The following is an 18,843-nucleotide window of genomic DNA, read 5'->3' as shown; positions in this document are numbered from 1 at the left end:
GCAGCCGACAGCCTCAACATTGTCACAACGCTCGCATAATCTGAGCAATTGCAGCAATACTGTAACTAAATATATTACTGTGACCTACAAGGAAACTTGCCTGATGAGGACATGTTCTCTTTTTCAAACTATAATTGTTTGCTTTTCTCCAGCCATTGTCAACAGACTAAGTGAGAGTGATGGGATTGACTTGCGCATTCTGGTTGAGTGTGTTTGTGGCAATACTAGCTGCTAGGACAATATAGAGGTATCCATAGTCTGCCAGTTTAGACACCGTTTGGGTTGCCTTTTGGCTGCCAGACATCCACCAGGGTGCTTGTTGGTCGTGTTCTGTCTTTAGTACACCAACAGACAGCAGTGTGAGACAACTGTATTGTTGCAGGCAAGAGCCAGACCACCACTGAGACAGGTTGCAGCACCACGCCTGTGATTACCAACATACGCTCACTGGCACCAGTGCCGGTTGTCCCCACTTCCATGCAGGCAGCCTCTGAGATTAGCAATTCTTCAGCCAGTGCTGTGCGGACACCACCCACCCTTACAGCCATGCCAAAGGTAGGACACTTCTTGAATAAATGAACCACTGCATTCAGCTTGTACTAAGTTACATTGGAACAGAGAGTTTTTCTGTCCATATGTATGACGCAGTATGCTGATTGTTGTGTATAAATATGTGTGCCTGGTATAATTGATTCTTTTGGCTAAATTGTGAGCTTGTGGGCTCTCAGATTTTGTGCAGAGGTGGCATTTTGTCATGTGTTTTGGTTAATCATACCATGTTTGGGAGCATTAAAGTCAACTTCTCTCTCTCTTCTTTATTTGCTCATGCAGCTGAAAGATCATTAGGTATGTTAGGGCTTACTCGAATTTTCCGGACTCGAGGAGCACCTCCACCAGCCTTCATAGAAGTGCTGAGGAACCCCCTCCCTAAGCCTCAGGTCTAGGTGTATCGATAATGAATTAGTCAGTTGGGTATGTGCAGTGTATCAGATCAAAAATTAAAGCAGTATTACTGAATCCCTTTTCTTTAAATGAGTAATCAGTGCATGGCATTACACCTTTTACAGTCAGCCTTAGGTTGCCTGCTGTACGTTCAATCCTTGATCACAGATTTTGCAACTGCAAATGTTATTAAACAAAAATGTCAATTCACTCGAGCCTTTGGTGCAGCAGTGAAATTAATTCTTCACGCTCCTGTTCGATATCAGCGTTGTGAATAGACACGAGTACAGTTTCTCCGAAAATTCAAATTTTAATTATGTCAACAAAATGTTAGGCTTGTATTATATGGGAGCTAGACAGTAATAAAGCAGTGTAGCTGCAGCACGAGCATGAGTCCCCCGGAATTCATGGTGGGGGCATGTTTACTGTTACTGCATTAAACTGTGTTTCCTTTTTAATGATGCCACTATAATTGTTATTATTGTATAAAGTGATCTTGTGTTCAGTTTTCCTCTATTATTCACTATATTTTTGTTTTTCTCTTTGCATTAGGTCTGCTCAAAACCTTTAGTGCTTGTGGGTTTTGAAAATAATCGCTTAAATATTATTATTAGTCACTAGAAGGCTGGGGGCAGCTCATTGCTTTAAACTGAGAAAGTCATGGTATGCCTAGCCACAAAAAGCTTAGCTCTTTATATTATTATTATTACTACTACTACTTACATCCTCCATGCAATATGTGCTGGCACAAGTTCTGATGAGCACTTATAGTTGGTGATAGCTTCAGTACAAGTTCTGCCTGCAAGTCCGCAATGCCATCTGCAATGCCATTTCCTCTGTGCCTCCACACTACAAAACATAGTTCCGCAGGACACCGATGTTAAAAGAAGTTCACCTTCGCTGTGGCATCACGGAAATGAGGAAGGCTGACATATCTATGCAAATTCTCTTTGTGGTAACCTTGCAGCTATCATGTGACCACGCTTGGTAAACTCTTGTGACCAGGAACAGAGGCTTCAGTTGGAACTTTATTGGCAACCTAGAGTTGAAACAAAAGGTTGTCGACTCATGTGGAACTGTGTGTTATAGTGATAGCAACAGAGTGTGATAAATGTATGGGCCCAGGATCCTTAATAATTGACATGCCAGTTGGGTGTTTTGTACATACAACACATACCCTATTGCAGTAAACGCCACAAGGTACACTGAACAGGCCACCGAAACATTGTGATGCTATTTACAAGTATAGAATCAGGGCATGCCTTAGCACTCGTGCACTGTCCTACTTGCCAGTAGTTCGTCGATGCGGATGCCATGACGGTTAGATGCGTCGCGGGGCAGATGGAAATCTTCAGCACCCCTTGAGGGCGTAGTTGTCCACTTTTGCTGCCATCAGTGCCGTACGACCAACAGACCGATAAGTGGCAGCCGGAGAAGCAGACAGCAGGCCAGCAGAACACCAGGCCGCTACTTTCAAATGGCCAGCGGCTAGCCAGCCACTTTCTTGTTGAACACTGCAGGCTGCTCAGCATCGCACCACCATGTCTGTCACCAGGTATCTTCTAGGCCACCTGATCACCACTGGCCCCCAGGGCCTTGGGTCGAAGGGCTGCACCAGGCCGCTTTTACAGCAGGCCTCTAGTACGCAGGGTGAGCAGCAAACCAAGAGCAGGACATCGGCCACCAGGTCCGAACGGCAGCAGGACACTCGGTAGTCGAAAGCCTTGACTTGCACTGCCGGTCAACGAGCTGCCATCCGAGTTGTTCAACGCACATCACAATACACATCATCGCACAGAGCTGTATCACATCATAGATTCTGCCCCTCATATTACATGCACATTTGAGAATTTCCAGAGGCCTTCTTTTTGGTACCTTAGAATATACTGCAGCTTTTTCAGATCGCACAAAATCTATGGGCAAGAACTTCACTACCTGTGACGAGATCTTATTGTTTGCTTAAGCATTTCTACGTAATTCTTTCCAAACAGGTGGTGAGTGCTTCAGTGCTTACGCCTTCAAACAGTGCTGCAGATGCTTCGCCCAAAGTCGTGACGCGAGCACCAAGCATTGCTGTTTCAACCACTGCAAGCTCTGTGACTTTGCCTATGCCTGTTGTCACGACAACCAACACCCTGGCCTTGACTGTTCCCTCAACCAAGGATGCAACCACTGTGGCAGCTGGGCAATCTGAGCGGGAGGTGATAATCCAGCTGCCCTTTCCCAAGCTGCTTCGCAATAAGTCGGTGCTGTGTCGACCCCAGATGGTCACCAAAGCTGCATTCTGTCGCCCTGTACCTTGCCACAAGGAAATACAGACCGGTGAGCACTGATGGTGAACAAGGGATCACTGGGCTTTCAGATAAATGGATGAATGCTGTAAGCATGATTTCTTTTAATGCGTTTGCATTTTTAGGGTACAGTGGAATCTCGATGATACGATCACGGCTAATACGAATTTCTGGATACGAATTTTTCTGTGGTCCTGGCCGAGCCCCATTACTTTGCAACGTACTAGAGAACGGTTGTTAATCGATTTCCGGCCCGCGTCGGTTGATACAAATAAAGGCCGCCTCACCGACGGCCGCGAAAGAAAACCGCGCGCAGTCACGCGTTTTCTCCCTTTCTCTTTTGGCGCGGAGGTGTGGACCCGGCGCCGGACAGCGCGGAGGCCACGTCTGGGCGCGAAGAGTTTGAAGCGGTGGCGCTTTTGTGCATTTCCTTTTGTGCTTTTCCCCACGCAGGCGTTGGGAAGCGCTGCCGCCGCAGCAAGCGAAGGTTCGTACGATATATCGCTTCAGTGGAAGCTGAGCGTTATAAGCACAGCGCATACAAAGGTCAGAGCCGTGTGGAGCTCTGTGCTCTCGCCAACTTGGGTCCCTGAGTATGTGCCACTAAGTGTGCAGCAAGCAAGGGGTATTATTATTATTATTATTATTTGATTTTAAAACATATACACAGGAAAGAGAAAGCGAGAAGCAAGGCTGGCAACTGCCACCAGAAGGGGCACAATGCCTGCCTACTCTTCGGAAAGGACGACAGAAACAGAAAGAAAGATAGGATGGAGGGGAGGAAGGAGGAAGCAAGGAGTAATTCTCAGCATTCGCATGCACTGGCGCATCCCGCTTCTCGTTTCGGAGGCCGCACTTGATGGCACAGCGTGTCCAGAAAGAAGCGAGAGAGAGGAACCCGGCGGCTGCATGACACTTTTCTCAGCGTTTGCCCACACTGGCGCACCATGTGTTTCGGAGGCCACATGCAGGCTTTGAGGTGGTGCTGCTAGATGGCACCGAGTGTTCTTAGGGAAGTGCGAGAGAGGAGTCCCGCTGCAGTACATGCATCATACATAACTCGTATCGATAATGGCAATTCGCTATGTTGATTCAATGCTGAACACATTACCGTCGACAGTCATCGTAATATGGATTCTGCCGAACTTATTGACCATTTAACCTGCCTGCATAAAGCTCTGCATGGGGTTGTTGTGGGCATTAGTTGTCAGCATTCTTCTTTGCACATTTCCATTATTTAATGCTCACCTCTGCAGTAGTGTAAGGGTACGTGACTTACTGCGGTACGCATATTCCCCTCAGGCACGGTGTGTACATGAAAGTTGTTTTTCGCTGAATGTGTTCATGCTGACAAGCTGCATGAATGCCCAATCACCTTTTTCTGCAACAATTGGTGCCTCTTTTGTTTACGCAGACGTGCAAACCGAGACTGGTTCAGAGGGTGGTCCAGCACGGCTCATACCTGTTCCTGTGCCAATCTATGTGCCAGCTCCCATGCACATGTTCTCCTACGCTGTACCGTCGCCACTGCCCATTCCCATTCCAGTGCCTGTGCCTATTTTCCTGCCTACAACAAAAGACACCACAGAACAGATCATGGAGACTCTCAAAGAATTCAGGGTATGCTCAGGGTGCGCTTGTACTACACCGGGGTGAAGAGCAAGTGTAGGTGCATTGTACAGTAAGACCTTGTTAATTGAAAATCGGATAATTTGGACTAGTCCTCTGGTCTTGGCAAGCTCATGCATTACTTAATTGAATCAAACTCTCATTAATTTGGACGTGTTTGGCCGCACGCCGGATAATTTGGACAACTCTCGGAGCTCGGCGAGTGCCACAAATGTGCGAGGCAAAAGGGCAATAATAGCGGCGTTAGCGTCCAACCGAAACGAAGCGGCAGAGTCAGCATTGTCATAGTCATAAGTTGAAATTGTATGTGAACGACAATAACTCCAGGAGGCTTTGTGCCTTTATAGCTTTTATTCTTGCGTTTGTGTTCACCACAGCGCATAATACCGCATTGGTCGCGTGCCTTCATAATGGTGTAGCCACCATCCCAGATTGCGTCGATAGTAACTATGGGTTTTGTCCACCGCAGTATCTGCAAACAGTAGTTTTGTTTTGACTTGGGGCACGCGCTGTCGCATGCCTTCACAACAAGCAGCTGTGGATCGAGATATGCGCGTCATAGTGAAAAGCGCATCTCAGATGGAGACGCGCTGCACAAGAAGTCAAGGCCTTCGCTGGTGCAAGCTCTTATCAGTCACGAGATGACAAGAATTGCAGCTTCCGCACTGCTTTTGTATATAGGAACAGGATTTGCTGATTCGTTCAGTAAATAAAAGTGTGTTGACGTAGGATGCATTTGTTTATTGTTTTCTTGATACTTTCGATAGTTCAACATTCAGTTAATTCCGGCTTTTTTTTGGTCCTGTGAAATCCGAATTAACGAGGTTTTGCTGTAGCTAGTTTTAGTTTAGGCCAGTGAGTGCTAAAATAGCTGCATGCAAATATCCAAATTATCATAGTGTAGACTTCCGGTAGTTCAACTCCAGTTAACTTGGTTTTTTGTTTACATCTATCTCAACCGAACCTCTCAGCTGGTTTCCTACATTTCTATGGGCCATGACTTTTGTTATTTTGATCATTATATTGGCCCTCGCCAGATAATTCAATCTTGACTGGTCAGCACACATGCACCTGGCCCAATGGTGTCAGTGTTGGTGGCACTAAGGGACAATGCATCGACAACGCACTATCTATCTCTCGCTGAAAGCTTTGATTTTTGAATTATAACTGTGCTGTGCAAGATGCTCAAGAAAAAAAAAAAGAGAGGACAGGACAGAGGGCAACCTGCCACGGTGGCTCAGTCAGCTAAGGCGTTGCGCTGCTGAGCAAGAGATCGCGGGATCGAATCCCGGCCGCGGCGGCCGCATTTCGATGAAAGCGAAATGCAAAAACGTCCATGTGCTTCCGTTGTAGTGCACGTTAAAGAACCCCAGGTGGTCCAAATTAATCTGGAGCCCTCCACTACGGCGTGCCTCATAATCATAACTGGTTTTGGCACGTAAAACCCCAGAAAGAAGAAGGACAGAGCACAGTGTTCAGTCCACTGTAAAAGAGGACAGGACGCTGTGCTCTGTCCTGTCCTATTTTTCTTTTCTTGTGCATCTTGCACAGCACATCCATAATTCAAGTATGAACCAACTATTCCGCAAGAAAGTATTATTGATTTTTGGCCTGCCCTCAGCAGAGTTTCAAGTGACAAACGGCTGTTTGCAATGAAGGATTACCATATTTATCGTATTTACTTGAATCTAACGTGCACTTTTTTCCGATAAAACGGGTCCAAAAATTGCCTGCGCGTAAGAATCGAGTACGACCCTAAATCTGCGTTACCATATTGCCATCGGCATTTCAAAGTGCCCGCCTCGTATGCGCTTTGAGCCTAGCTGCCCTAGCTTCCTCCATGTGCTGTCGTACGTGTGCTTAGGCATTAGTCATCTGTCCACGACCTACTCAAATACTGACCTGCTCAGCTGGCGGCTCTCTATGGAGCCGCATGCACCGGTTCTAGTTCCAGACTTCGCCGTTAAGGGGGCGCTCGAGTTACCGCTCCGGAGCATCGATGGTGCAATGGTTACAGCTAGTACACTGTAGTTACAGGACACGCGGGCGCGCTCTGCAAGGGCTTCATTCACGCAACGTGTTAAAATTTAGGCATATTTTGATTTATTGTAATGTTTGCATACCTGCCAACTCTTCCGAACTTTCCGTAAAATGTACGAATTTGGACCCGTCTTACGACTTTACGAATGCCAGCTGAATTTTTACGGAAAAGTGGTTATATTCGCGAAATTATATTTAAAAATTCCTAATAAAGTCACACCGTTGCTGGTGGGCGGGGGCGCCACTTACATAGGGGCGCATAGAGATGGGGGTGTGCGCCGTAACCTTTATTGTCTGCAGAGTAAGGACATTTTTTCACTCTGATGTTGCCTTCGTCATCGGGTCGTTGGACGACCTCACGACGGCCTCACGACGGCCGGACGTCACTGGTTGTCGTTAATCTCAACATAGAGACCCACCCGTACATAAGTGGCGCCCCCAGAGACAACGACGATTTCGGGTCGATGCGGCAGGCACAGTTTCTGTATTGGAAGCTGTGGCTTGTCGTATCGCCTGTCACCTTCGCTAAGCTTTTTTCGCGAGTATGACCTGTTTTGTGGGCCTCGCTTTTTTTTTTTTTTTTCGACTTGCTGCTGCATCGGGCGCAGTGCGACTCCGGCACTCCTGTGTTTCGTAGCCGTAGCGGCTGCGAAGTGTGATGGTGTGCTCGAAGCCTTCTCAGTACTAGACTCTATCGGTACTTCCAAGTGTGTTTGAAGTCGTACTCCTCGACAGAATTCCCGTATCCAGGATCTCTGCCAGGGGGGGGGGGGGGGGTTGACAGTTTGCCAATACCATCGAAACAGCACTAATTTCAATTTCCTCACGGGAAATTGTCAAAAAATGCGCTTTTTGCGAGTTTGCAGACGATTGCGCGTCTTACATCTTAGTTGTAGTACTCAAATGCGCAAGGAAAGAAAAGGGGTTAAACAAAAAGGGGGGGTTAAGTCGGCCTCAGGGGGGGAGGGTTACAACCCCCGAACCCCCCCCCCCCCCGTCGGTGCGCCACTGGCCTCACCTTTTCTAGAAACTGCATGCCTTGATCCACTTTTTTCACCCAGGTGCGTAAAGCGGGAACTCAATGTAAGTAAGGCATATGCCAGGCGTCTTACCTTGCCGTGATTTACACAAAGTTACGTAGCGGTGCGCCATTATTGTTGATTTTACTCAAGCAATGTACTTTTGCTCATTTTCTTAGTTGTACAGAGTGCATACCCATGCAAACATTGTAGACGAAAGTAAAAGTGTGGCGCAGATGGGGTAACTAGTAGTGCCAAAGGCTCCTAGTGGCAGAAATATGAGCTAGAACAGGCGCGCTGGCGTTCTGCTCGCTGGTCAGGTCAGTAGTACAGTAGGTCGTGCGTCTGTCTTCCCCTTTTCTGCGTTTGCTCTATCAGCATGATACCATGAAGTGCCGAGTTCATTATGGTGCTGCATTTAAAAGGAAAGTGATAATGTGTGTGGAGATGGACGGAAATCGGGCAGCATTGGGCGTTCGGAGAACCCGAAACTTGCGTGCGGGACTGGCGCAAACACGAGAGAATTTTTGCCAGCAAAGCAACGCGGAAGGGTTTCAGTGCACCGAAGCAGGACGTATTTTGTAATGATCCACTTCGGCGATACGATTGCGTTAGCCCTATCTTGACAACGATCTGCGACGGGGAGAGAGTCCGCCTGCGCGTTTTGTTTCCGCCGCTTATAGTTCGCGTTGAAGCTAGAGGCATACGAAGGTCAATTCGCTCGCTGCTATTGCAGCGCCTCCTCACTCCAACGTGTTGACTGAGTTTCTGCGGTCATCGAGCGAGATGTGTCCATGTTTGCTTGTGCGTGCTGCTCCCGTGGTCGCCCCAGCGACGGATGTAGAGATAATTGACACTGTTGGTGGCCCTGACGAGGACGAAGAGCCACGTGAAGTGCCAACTAGGGTGCAGACGCGGGAGTACCTACGCCTGCCGCGAAATAAGGTTGAATACATGGGCGGCGACCACGGCCTCGTGCAGTGCCTGGTCAAATTAGAGCAGGGGTTGCTCGCGCCCGGTAAGAACTTGAAACAGTCAAAGCTCACTGCCTTTTTTGCACCTGAATAAAGTTTTGCTTTGCTGAATACATTGTATTTTGACATCCTCACAGTTGTGGTGCAATTAAAGCTCGACTGCTTTAGCTTTTCTCGAGTGGTCGCTTATATCGAATTACTGCTTTTAACGAATTTTTTTGCCGTCCCGCTGACTTCGGTATAACGAGCGATTGCTGTTCGTTAAAAAAAACGCATTTGCAGCATTGGCAATAGCCATTTCCGTTATAATCAGAAGATGATAACAGAGCAAGCTTTTGTGTAGTTTGGTGACAACAATGCGCTACTTTGATTACGAAAGCTCATTCAAAAGAGGTTATTTTACTTGCTAAGCTAGCGGCAAGCGAGCTGCATCACATGTTCTCAGTATGCTAGAGTCTTGTGTCGTATGGTGAACCGGTGAAGTTGATCCGGAAACCAAGAAATGGTAGTTTAGGCATGGACCACCATCCCTCTCACGATGGTTCTAGAGTCATTCAAGGAATGGGCAATATAAAATTTAGTGAAGTAAATGGAGGACATGTTTGTAGTCCATAGCAATAAAGAGCTGTGTCAGAGGGACGACAATAGACATTATGTGTATATAAATTTTCATTCTGTAAAGATAAATTCTTCAGGTTTCATCTTTTCTGATTGCCGAAACTAAAGGCATGCTGCATCTTTTTAATTGTAAAATTCTGTGTGCATTAGATAGGGGTGCACATTGTTTTCTGCTTTGAATCTATAAAAATTGGGTTTGAATTAGACTTCGAGGTGCATCTGAATTGGTTAATACTGCCAAATAAAGCATTTCTGTGTTTCGACATTTCTTCTGCCCCTTTATGTGACCTCCCGCATAATTCGGTTCAGTGCTACAATTCTGTAAAGGTCCAATTAACGAAAGTTGACTGTAGTATGCAAATAGCACTTTCAATTGTAGACCTTTTTTCTTGGAAACGCCAGTGCCACCTGTGGTCTGGCGGCACTAACACGCGCTTGTTTTTGTATTTCACAGGCTTTCTTTAAAGGCAATTACAAGAAGCTCCATCAATGGTATTTAGTTGCAAACACTTCAGTTGACCATTTTTAAATGTGATCTACAACTTTCGTATTGGCACTGTCCTGGTTAAGCCAATATTTAAAAAGTTAGGCAATTAGTTTATACTAATTAATTGACTTTGCAAAACGAAAAATATACCACAGACTAGGACAAGCGATCCTCAACACCTCTGAGTTGGTCTGAGCCTCCTAGCACACTCTGTCATTTTTAAAACATTGGCTACCTTTAGCTGGGACACCCTGTATATTATATATTACTATTCCATATACCGTAAACACTCATTAACTCGAACTCTGTTATCTCGAATTATTGGATGAGTAAAATTTTTTCCCTGACACAGTGTCAATTCCATGGGTTTTTCACCCCTTATCTCGAAACACCACTGCGCCGAACTCCGGATATCTCGAAACCTAGACTGCGAAAATGCGGAAAAAAAGGCAGTACCGAAATGTTTTACTTTTTTGCACAGCTGTGGTATCGCCAAAAAGTGAAACCAGGGCCGGTATTTTGTAGCGATGCCTTTTCCGATGCTAATGCCTTTTCGTGCTTTTCGCACTTGGCCAGCGATCAGAGCGATGGTCCACTCACGTTATCAACGTGATCAGCTCGCCGTGAGCGGTGGATGATAAGACTAGCACAGAATAAAGCATAACGCATCGCTACAAAATACCGGCCCAGGCCTGCAATTTTATCCCAATGCCTTTTCGGCCGGCTGATCCCATTGATTACGTGGGCGGAGCGTTGCTACGACTGCTGATGCGCACAAAGAGTGTGAGAAAGAGTAACGTCGGCCAGAGGCGAGCGCGCGCCGCCACTTGTAAACACGCCAGCCATGCACGGCAGTGCTTCGATGCCCGGTGCTCGGAGGCAGCTGTTGTGCACGGCTGTGCTGGCTGTAGTCAAGCTTGAGAACGCTTTCCTCATACTGAGTGCAGCCACCAAGTAGACCGGCATTACAAGTTTCTTTTGTGGAAAATAAATGGCTCGAGAATCAACTGCTTCGACCTGAATTATTGAAACCGCGTTGCACTTGTGCCAAATGTCTGGTATGTACCCACCCCCTACCCATTTTTTTTAAGGGCCATGATTTTGTAGCGATGGTTTATCCGATGCAGTTCATTTTCGCGCTTTATCAGTGGTCAGAACGACCCTCTGTGGAGATTATCCTCGGTCGAAAACTTTGGGAAGCAAAGCACGGTTCGTGAGATTTTTAGCCTGACTCGGTTTCCAACATGGTGTCAACATGCATCTGCGTTTGCGCTTGTTTGTATGAGGTTCGCCGTTGCATATATACGACCAACGTGTCAGTTGCTGGGTCGCACATAATATTGCAAAAATGGTCTACTAAAAGTACCGCTCTTGGTACATTGTGCTTTTGTGAGGAAGTCAGTGGTTACTGGCGCCATATTGGAAAGGTGTCATGTTGGCTTTATATTTTCGTGAACTCGGCTATCTCGAGTTTTTTACAGTTTTTACTGCTTCGAGTTAACAGGGTATTACTGTATTACTATTATTAACCACTTTCTCACACAAGATGGGCAGCGTTCATTAGTTTCGTAAGACCTGCATTCATTATTATCCTTTAGGAAAGGGCAAACTACAAGGGGGGGGGGGGGGAGGTATCAGGTTTAACCAGATTTTCACACATTTTTCTAGGTGTGCGAAAATCGGGGATTGTTGGGTTTTACCCGAAAATGAAGGACCCTTAATGTACGCCATCAAGTGCATTTAATAAACCGAATAGCTTTGTAGAATAGTTCGACTATTTGCTTTACATTGACAATCTTTGCCGATTATTTCTGCACAATTTTAACAGCGAAGCTGTTCTAGATAACTGTAAAAAGTGGCACCTGCTGTCGCAAAACCTCACCGAGCTATGATGTCACTGCGTTGCCTAGCAACCACCTCATGGAGCGGCGTGTTCCTCACCTCCTCTTCATGCCGTGCACATGTTGCCTTGACATGGGATGTTAAGGAGAGGGAAAGAAAGCAAGCACACGGCGCGTGCAATGCTTGGGAGAGGGAAAGAGAAAAGGAGAGCAAGATAGAAAGAGATTGTAGCAGCACCATAGCAGCACGCAGCCCACATTGCATAGCCGCGCATGCGCCGAAGCAGTAGCGATGACGTCACCTCGCGTTGCCTAGTAACCGCCGGCGCAGGTGCGCGCTCGCTTCGCCCGACACAGACATGGCTCATGCCTGCCTGCCTTCCTGCATTTGTGGCATGCCAGGAACGCTGTCACTCGAAGACGCTGACGCGTCCAGCGCTAGTCATGCGAAATGTCGCGAAAGGGAAGGTGCCTACGAAAATGATTGCTCGAGAATACCTTCCCTACATGCGTAGTTAAGTTAAACCAAGTTAAGACCCAGCAACCAAGTTAAAACCTAGCAGTTGCAGCCACTAAGACTTAAGGATTTCACTTTCGCTGTGCCTAAGCTTTTCACGACTGAGTGCAAACTTGCCGGCTTTTTTTTGTTTTCAGCATTTGCACATTCTCTGAAGCAAGATTTCTGGGTGGTAATGAACTTGTGTGCAAGAGTGAGCAGGAGCTGTGCACCGTGAACATATCAGATGTATGCATAGTGGTTCACATTTCTCAGTTTTCACAGAGGCATGGCACAGCGTCTCTTATGAAACATCTAATGGCACATTTGACTGGCTCCTGCCACGCTCTCACTTGGTTTGCAACAATGCAGAGCCCGCTTGAAATTGGAGCCTGTCTGAGCTGAATGCTCAGCTGTTCCCAAAGTGTCCCAAAGCAATCGGACAAGCTGTGTGACCAAAATGTTGTCAGCTGTTGGTCGTGCTCTCAGCTGAAAGGTGAGAGCGTCTTCAAACGCTCAAGCTGGAGCATGACGCTCTAAATGAGCTGGGCGAACATGTTTTGAGCACTCGATTTTGACCAGCCAAATGTAAAACATGCTGCCAGAACACTGTATGCTGTTTCAAAAGTGAAGCTCGACATTGAAATTTATCCTGAGTCACGCATGCCAATCCACTGAGCTCCCAATGTGCTGAGAAGTAAAACTCAAGGGATGTGACATTAAGATAGCTAAAATTGCTGCATTTAACATGCAGCCGTGGAAAACTGTTGAAATATTGTTTTTAAAAAAATTAGGAGGTATAGTCCCAGGTCGTGAACCAAATAAATATTGGTGACAGAATGTAAACAATCGAATATCTAGAAGAAAGTAATGTCCTTCCAGTAGTCAAGCTCTCCACATTCTTTCATGACACAACTTTATAAGTTTACTTGCCATAATGTTTTGGTTGTGCTGCCATATTTAAAATTTTTCTCTCGGAGCACAAGTGTGTGAAAATAGGAATGGTGCAAGATCTTTGCTCTGTGACAAATTTGCATTTTCTGACAGTTCTGCTTCATAAAGGGTGTCTTATTAACATCTGTATATCAATACATGCTGAACTTTTTTATTACTTGTGTTCCTTTTACGCTTATATACCATATTTAGACACTCCAATTGCTAATGTGAATGTTTCACTTTGTTGTACTCGGTTGTGACTTGGGGTTAAGATTATTGTGAAGGACCAGACTGATCTGTACAATTGTTTTGTTTGCACATGGCCTATGACAACCTTGTGTTTGGTAGATGGTAACATGGGTGGAGCTGTTGGTGCATTATTTTATTATCTACAATCTGTCCTATTGAGAAAGCTTGGCTCAAAATCTTTTATACATTCTATTTTACATGTACATATAGTACCACATCATTATTGCTTATGATGTGGTACTATTCTGTGGTTTTACTTAATTTCTTTATGGTCTCAGAGTTCCTTACTTCGTACATTTACAGGAACAGATGAAAAATGACAAATTCGATGAAGTCTTGCTTGCCATTGCCCGCTCCATGGCAGAATCGTCAACGAAGCCACCTTCGGAAAGCAAAGGTAAATAAATGTGCATTAGGGGCTCGGTGACACGAACAATACAAATTTCATGGTGGTTTAAATGCTTAAGATTCCTTAGCTGAAATGCAGTGTTAAAAATTTTGATGGACCTGAACACACCATTGGGGATGTTACAAATCCACAAGCTATGCCTATTGCCTTGCATGGTGAGTAAGTACTGGCACCTTTGGGTTTACTGCCATTGTAATGAGACAAGCTTCAATGTAGTCAGCCCATTTGCTGTTATAGGGGTGTGTCACACCACCTCTCATTGGGACATTTGGTTCATGGCTCAGCCCGATGATTTGGAGCATCAATCTGCTCAAATCAGCTTCTATGACCTTTCCTACATCCCTTGTTTCCCCTGCATTGCCAATGCCACAGTTGCTATCTGTACAATCTGCATTCTGATTTTACTGCATTCTGTAAGCACCGAGCTGTGGAAACCTCCACATTGTAACGCCAATGAAATAGATACATGCTGGATAATTCGTCAAATTCACGAGCATTAAACCATGAAAGTCCATGCTAGTGCCAACAACCATCATAGCTGTGGGGAATGGCATCACACAAGAACTTAAACACTGCATGGTCTGGCCATTCTGAGGCATGCTGTGACATCCCAGGATGTTTAGGAAAACACACTACAGTCGAATCTCGTTAATTCGAACACGCTTAATTCGAACTGCCGGTTTTATTCGAACTGACGCTCTGGTCCCGTCAAAGTTTTGTGTATTTCAATGGGCGAAAACGCTCGGTAATGCGATCGCGAAAGCATTTGCGACGGTTAATTCGAACATACTGCGTACTGACAGTGCTCTCAGCAGCGCGCCAAATAACGTGGCGGCGCCTCCGACCGGCATTGCTCCGACACCGCCATAGAGCAAAAGCTTAGGAGAGACCTGTTCATGCAGTGGCAGAGGCCCAGTCCGGCCAACGAACTGCCCACGCAGGCAAACGCTCGCTTCCCGATAACAGCAGAAAACGAAACTTCAGGGAGCGGCCGAAGCTGGTGCCGGGCCGGCTGGACCGGCGGCGTCGGCACCCACGCCGGCAAACGCTCACTTCCCTATAACGGCAGAAAACGAAACTTCAAGGAGTGGGCTAATCTGCACCGAGCCGGCGGTGCTGGCGGGCACGCACAAAGGTAAGGGAGCTGCGAGGGAGTTGAGAGAGAGGGCGAGGGGAGCCACCGAAGCCACTGCCACCGAAGCGGCGGAGTTGCCGAGGCCAAATCCGCTTTCCTGCTGCCCTCCTCGCTCACTCACCTTCGACAGTATCCGCGCGCGCACCCCTGTCGCCACGTCAGCGCCGTGCGCTCCCTGAAGTTTCGTTTTCTGCAGTTATCGGGAACCGACCGTTGGCCGGCGTGGGCTCAACTCGCTATGCACTTGCGCGCCGCAATATTTCACACCTCGCACCGTTCGTTCATCTTGCTATGGTGCTCGAATGCTACAAAAATATGTCCTTCCGTTAATTCGAACTTCTTTTAATTCGAACAAATTTTCGGGCCCCTTCAAGTTCGAATTATCGAGATTCGACTGTAGTTCAGTTTCACAGCATTGAAATGTATGTGTCATTTGATCGTGCTCCAAAATTTTAGAGGACATAAAAGGCCTCATACAGCATTTGAGATATCACTCACATGCGCAATGTCGCAAATACAGTATAGGTTCATGCATTTCGGAAAAAAAGTGACAGAAAATGTACTACTAATTGGAATTCGTATGATCCAAAGGCACTAAATGTTGGCAGAGTCAACTGTAGTTGACATCTACGTAATGCGAAACTTCGTGCAAACTGTTCCTATACGAAATGCCGATGCATGCTGAGCTGGGGTGGCCCAAGATGTGCGTTGTAGCTTTTGCGGCTTCAGCAAGCTTACTTTTGCACTCCTCAAATTCGACCTCCGTCAGCAGCGTCTTCATGTGGGATATATTGGCAGGAAGTTTTGATGTGCGCGCTTGGCAAGAATCATTGCAGCACGAGACACAAACGTGCTTCAGGTTGCTGGGCCCGAACGACGCGAGACATGCTTTGTTGTTTCCCTATTGCATAGTGTGTGAGACAACGGTTTGCTTGCTTGCTTGCTTGCTTGCTTGCTTGCTTGCTTGCTTGCTTGCTTGCTTACTTGCCTTCGCGAGTGGCTCGTACCCACTATGGAGGATTGGCCAAGAAACGGTTAGGTCGCAAGTCTCTTCTTTATTGTCCCGAGCCAAAGCCCCACAACGATGGTCTCAAGTCGTGATGATGAGAATGTACAGAGTGTAAATATAATGCTTACACTAATTTCCTCCCCGTGCGCGAGCGGCCAGCCCGGCCGTGGCTTAGACTCCTGAAGAATGAGACATCGATGGTCAACGTTGGTGAACGACCTTAAACAAGGTAGAAAGGGGAGTACCCAGTAGTTCGTTGAACCGCGGTGTTATGAGTGAACGTCACGAATGGTAAAATCGTGTCCCAGTTGTTGTGGCCTTGTTCGATGTACTTCGATATCATGTCCGTCAGTGTGCGATGGAATCGCTCTGTTAACCCATTTGTTTGGGGATGGTAGGCAAATGTTGTCTTATGAACCATGGCAGAAGCTCGCAATACGTCTTCGAGCATTATAGACATAAAAGCCTTGCCGCGATCACTCAGCAGGACGCAAGATGCACCATGATGCAACACAATGGCTTGCAGAAAGAAGGCAGCAACGTCTGAGGCAGAACCCGAGTGTAGAGGAGTGGTCTCTGCGTATCGTGTGAGATGGTCAACAGCTGTCACGATTCATCGATGACCTGCTGGTGTTATGGAAAGAGGGCCGACCAGGTCTATGCCAACGACGTCAAAAGGTGTCTCGCGACACAATGGTGGCTGTAAATGGCCAGCAGGGGGTGAAGTGGTTCATTTCCGGCGTTGACAAAGTGCACACGAAGCGATGTATTTGGCCACGAAGGTAGACAAGCCAGACCAGAAGCGGCCCCTAGTACGGCTGTATGTTTTGTGAAAATCCAAGTGGCCAGCAGATGGGTCGTCGTGAAAGGCTTCGAGGACTTGTGAACGCAGTGAAGATGGTAGAACGGTAACCAACTTGTGTCCATCTGTATTATAAACATAACAGTGCAGCACAGTGTTTTCAAGTTTAAACTGCCGTAGTTGGTGACGTAATCAGGTATTAGGTGGAGGGGAAGTTCCACAGAGGCGTTGAATAATCCGGCTGCAGTATGGATCATCGCGTTGACATGAAGCGAACTGAGCGCAATGATGGGAAGATACCGGGTCAGTAGCGGCTAGTGATGATGACACAAGCGACGATGCGGCGTCATCATCATGTGACGAAGAATGAAGGGAGTCTCTCGAAGATGAAAGTGGCAGGGGGCAGCGAGAGAGAGTGTCAGCATCGTGTTGTTTTTTGCCAGACTTATACACATCAAAATTGTACTCTTTCAAATGGAGTATCCATCGACCAAGGCGTCCAGAAAAATTTTTCAGGGGTGATAACCAGCATAAGGCGTGGTGGTCGGTAATTACAGTGAAATGTCGTCCATAGAGATATGGTCAAATCTTTTGTACGGCCCAAACTACTGTGAGACACTGTGAGGGGTGGTGACCGTCCCAAGCAGGGATAGCAGCCGGGGTTGCTACGGGCGCTGCCACGTTGGGCTGCTGATTTTGCAACATCGCCAGCTGCTGTTGGTATAGGCGGCGACCCGAACAGAGCTCCAGGGAGGTGTTCTAGGTGAAGTTAGGCAATGACTGGTAGAGTGAGAGGACTGAAGGACCGGACAGCACCTCCACCACTTATGAGACAATGGTTAGGTCGCAAGTTTTTTCTTTATTATAGCCAAAGCCCCACAACGATGGTCTCAAGTCGTGATGATGAGTATGTACAGATGAGAAGATGAAGGGTAAATATAATGCTCACAAGTGTTTTAAGCCGACAAAGGGAAACCAAAAGAAAATCGAGCTGGTGAGTGACGCCAGAATACGATGCCGTATGCTCACTTTGTGCTGCCCGGAGCAGGGAACCACCACGCGTTTCCCTATTAAAAGCATGCAGTATACGCTTCCCACGGCACTATGCCACACGAGGTGTCAAACAGATAGGTGAAGATGCTTATTGCAATAGGGTTGATGGCGACAGCTGTGAATGCGAAATGCAACAACCTGTGAGGAGATTTTCTTGTACTGGAAGCGAAAACTGAGTTCATGTCGGAATTTTTTGGTGATATGGGCGAGCAAGTACTGCAGAGAAGCTGTCATGGCGGGTGCCTACTCCTCTTGATCGCAGTCACATAGGCCTAGTGCACTTTCATGGCCGGAAAATGTATTACAGTTAAACCTGCTTATAACGAACCTCTATATAACGAATTCCTGGATATAATGAAGTTTTTCTATTCCCCGCCGTTACTCCATAGAAGCACATGTATTTGAGACGTACGTAACGAAGTGGCACCGGGGGACCCCTCGAATAACGAATTTTCCCTGCTGACAACCTAGAGATTTCGCCCCAAATTTTGTCATTTTTGCGCGAGCAGCAACCGGAAGCACCTTCTCCGCGCGACGGAATGCGAAGCGAGCGCACGTGTGCATGCGTGAGAGCGTAGCGTGTGCGAGGCGGGCCTGCATCCCTCGATTCGGCGATCTTCACACCGCGGGCGTGCTTTCCCCCTCCCTTCATTCAACCTGATCCTGCCGCTTTTTGCGCGTGCGAGATTTAGACGCGGTCATGGCTCCCCTCAACACATTTTCACTCGCACATACAGCATACAGCGCGCGGCGACTGCGTTAGCCCTGGACTTTACGGAACATCTATGAGCCAAAACCAATTTTAGGGCCCAATGCATCATAGACACTATTAGCTAGCAAATACGGATCTCAAGGGCATACTTTTGTGGCGGAAACCAAAAATACGTCATAGTTGTTGCCCCCGGCACTTTTG

The 18,843-nt window shown here is 47.0% G+C and overlaps 1 protein-coding gene across 1 annotated transcript; it reads left to right on the top strand.

Annotated features, from left to right (window-relative positions):
• The first annotated feature begins 301 nt into the window (after nt 1-301).
• On the top strand, nt 302-13,927 carry LOC125939714 (zinc finger MYM-type protein 4-like). Its single transcript, XM_049672271.1, has 4 exons — nt 302-555; nt 2,934-3,264; nt 4,648-4,853; nt 13,826-13,927. Exons 1-4 carry the CDS (start codon nt 478-480, stop codon nt 13,925-13,927), a joined length of 717 nt encoding a protein of 238 aa, XP_049528228.1. The 5' UTR covers nt 302-477.
• The last annotated feature ends 4,916 nt before the right edge of the window (nt 13,928-18,843 follow it).

Source organism: Dermacentor silvarum, chromosome 8 (assembly GCF_013339745.2).
Source record: "Dermacentor silvarum isolate Dsil-2018 chromosome 8, BIME_Dsil_1.4, whole genome shotgun sequence".
Lineage (NCBI taxonomy): Eukaryota > Metazoa > Arthropoda > Arachnida > Ixodida > Ixodidae > Dermacentor > Dermacentor silvarum.
This window is presented reverse-complemented; position numbering and strand designations above follow the sequence as displayed.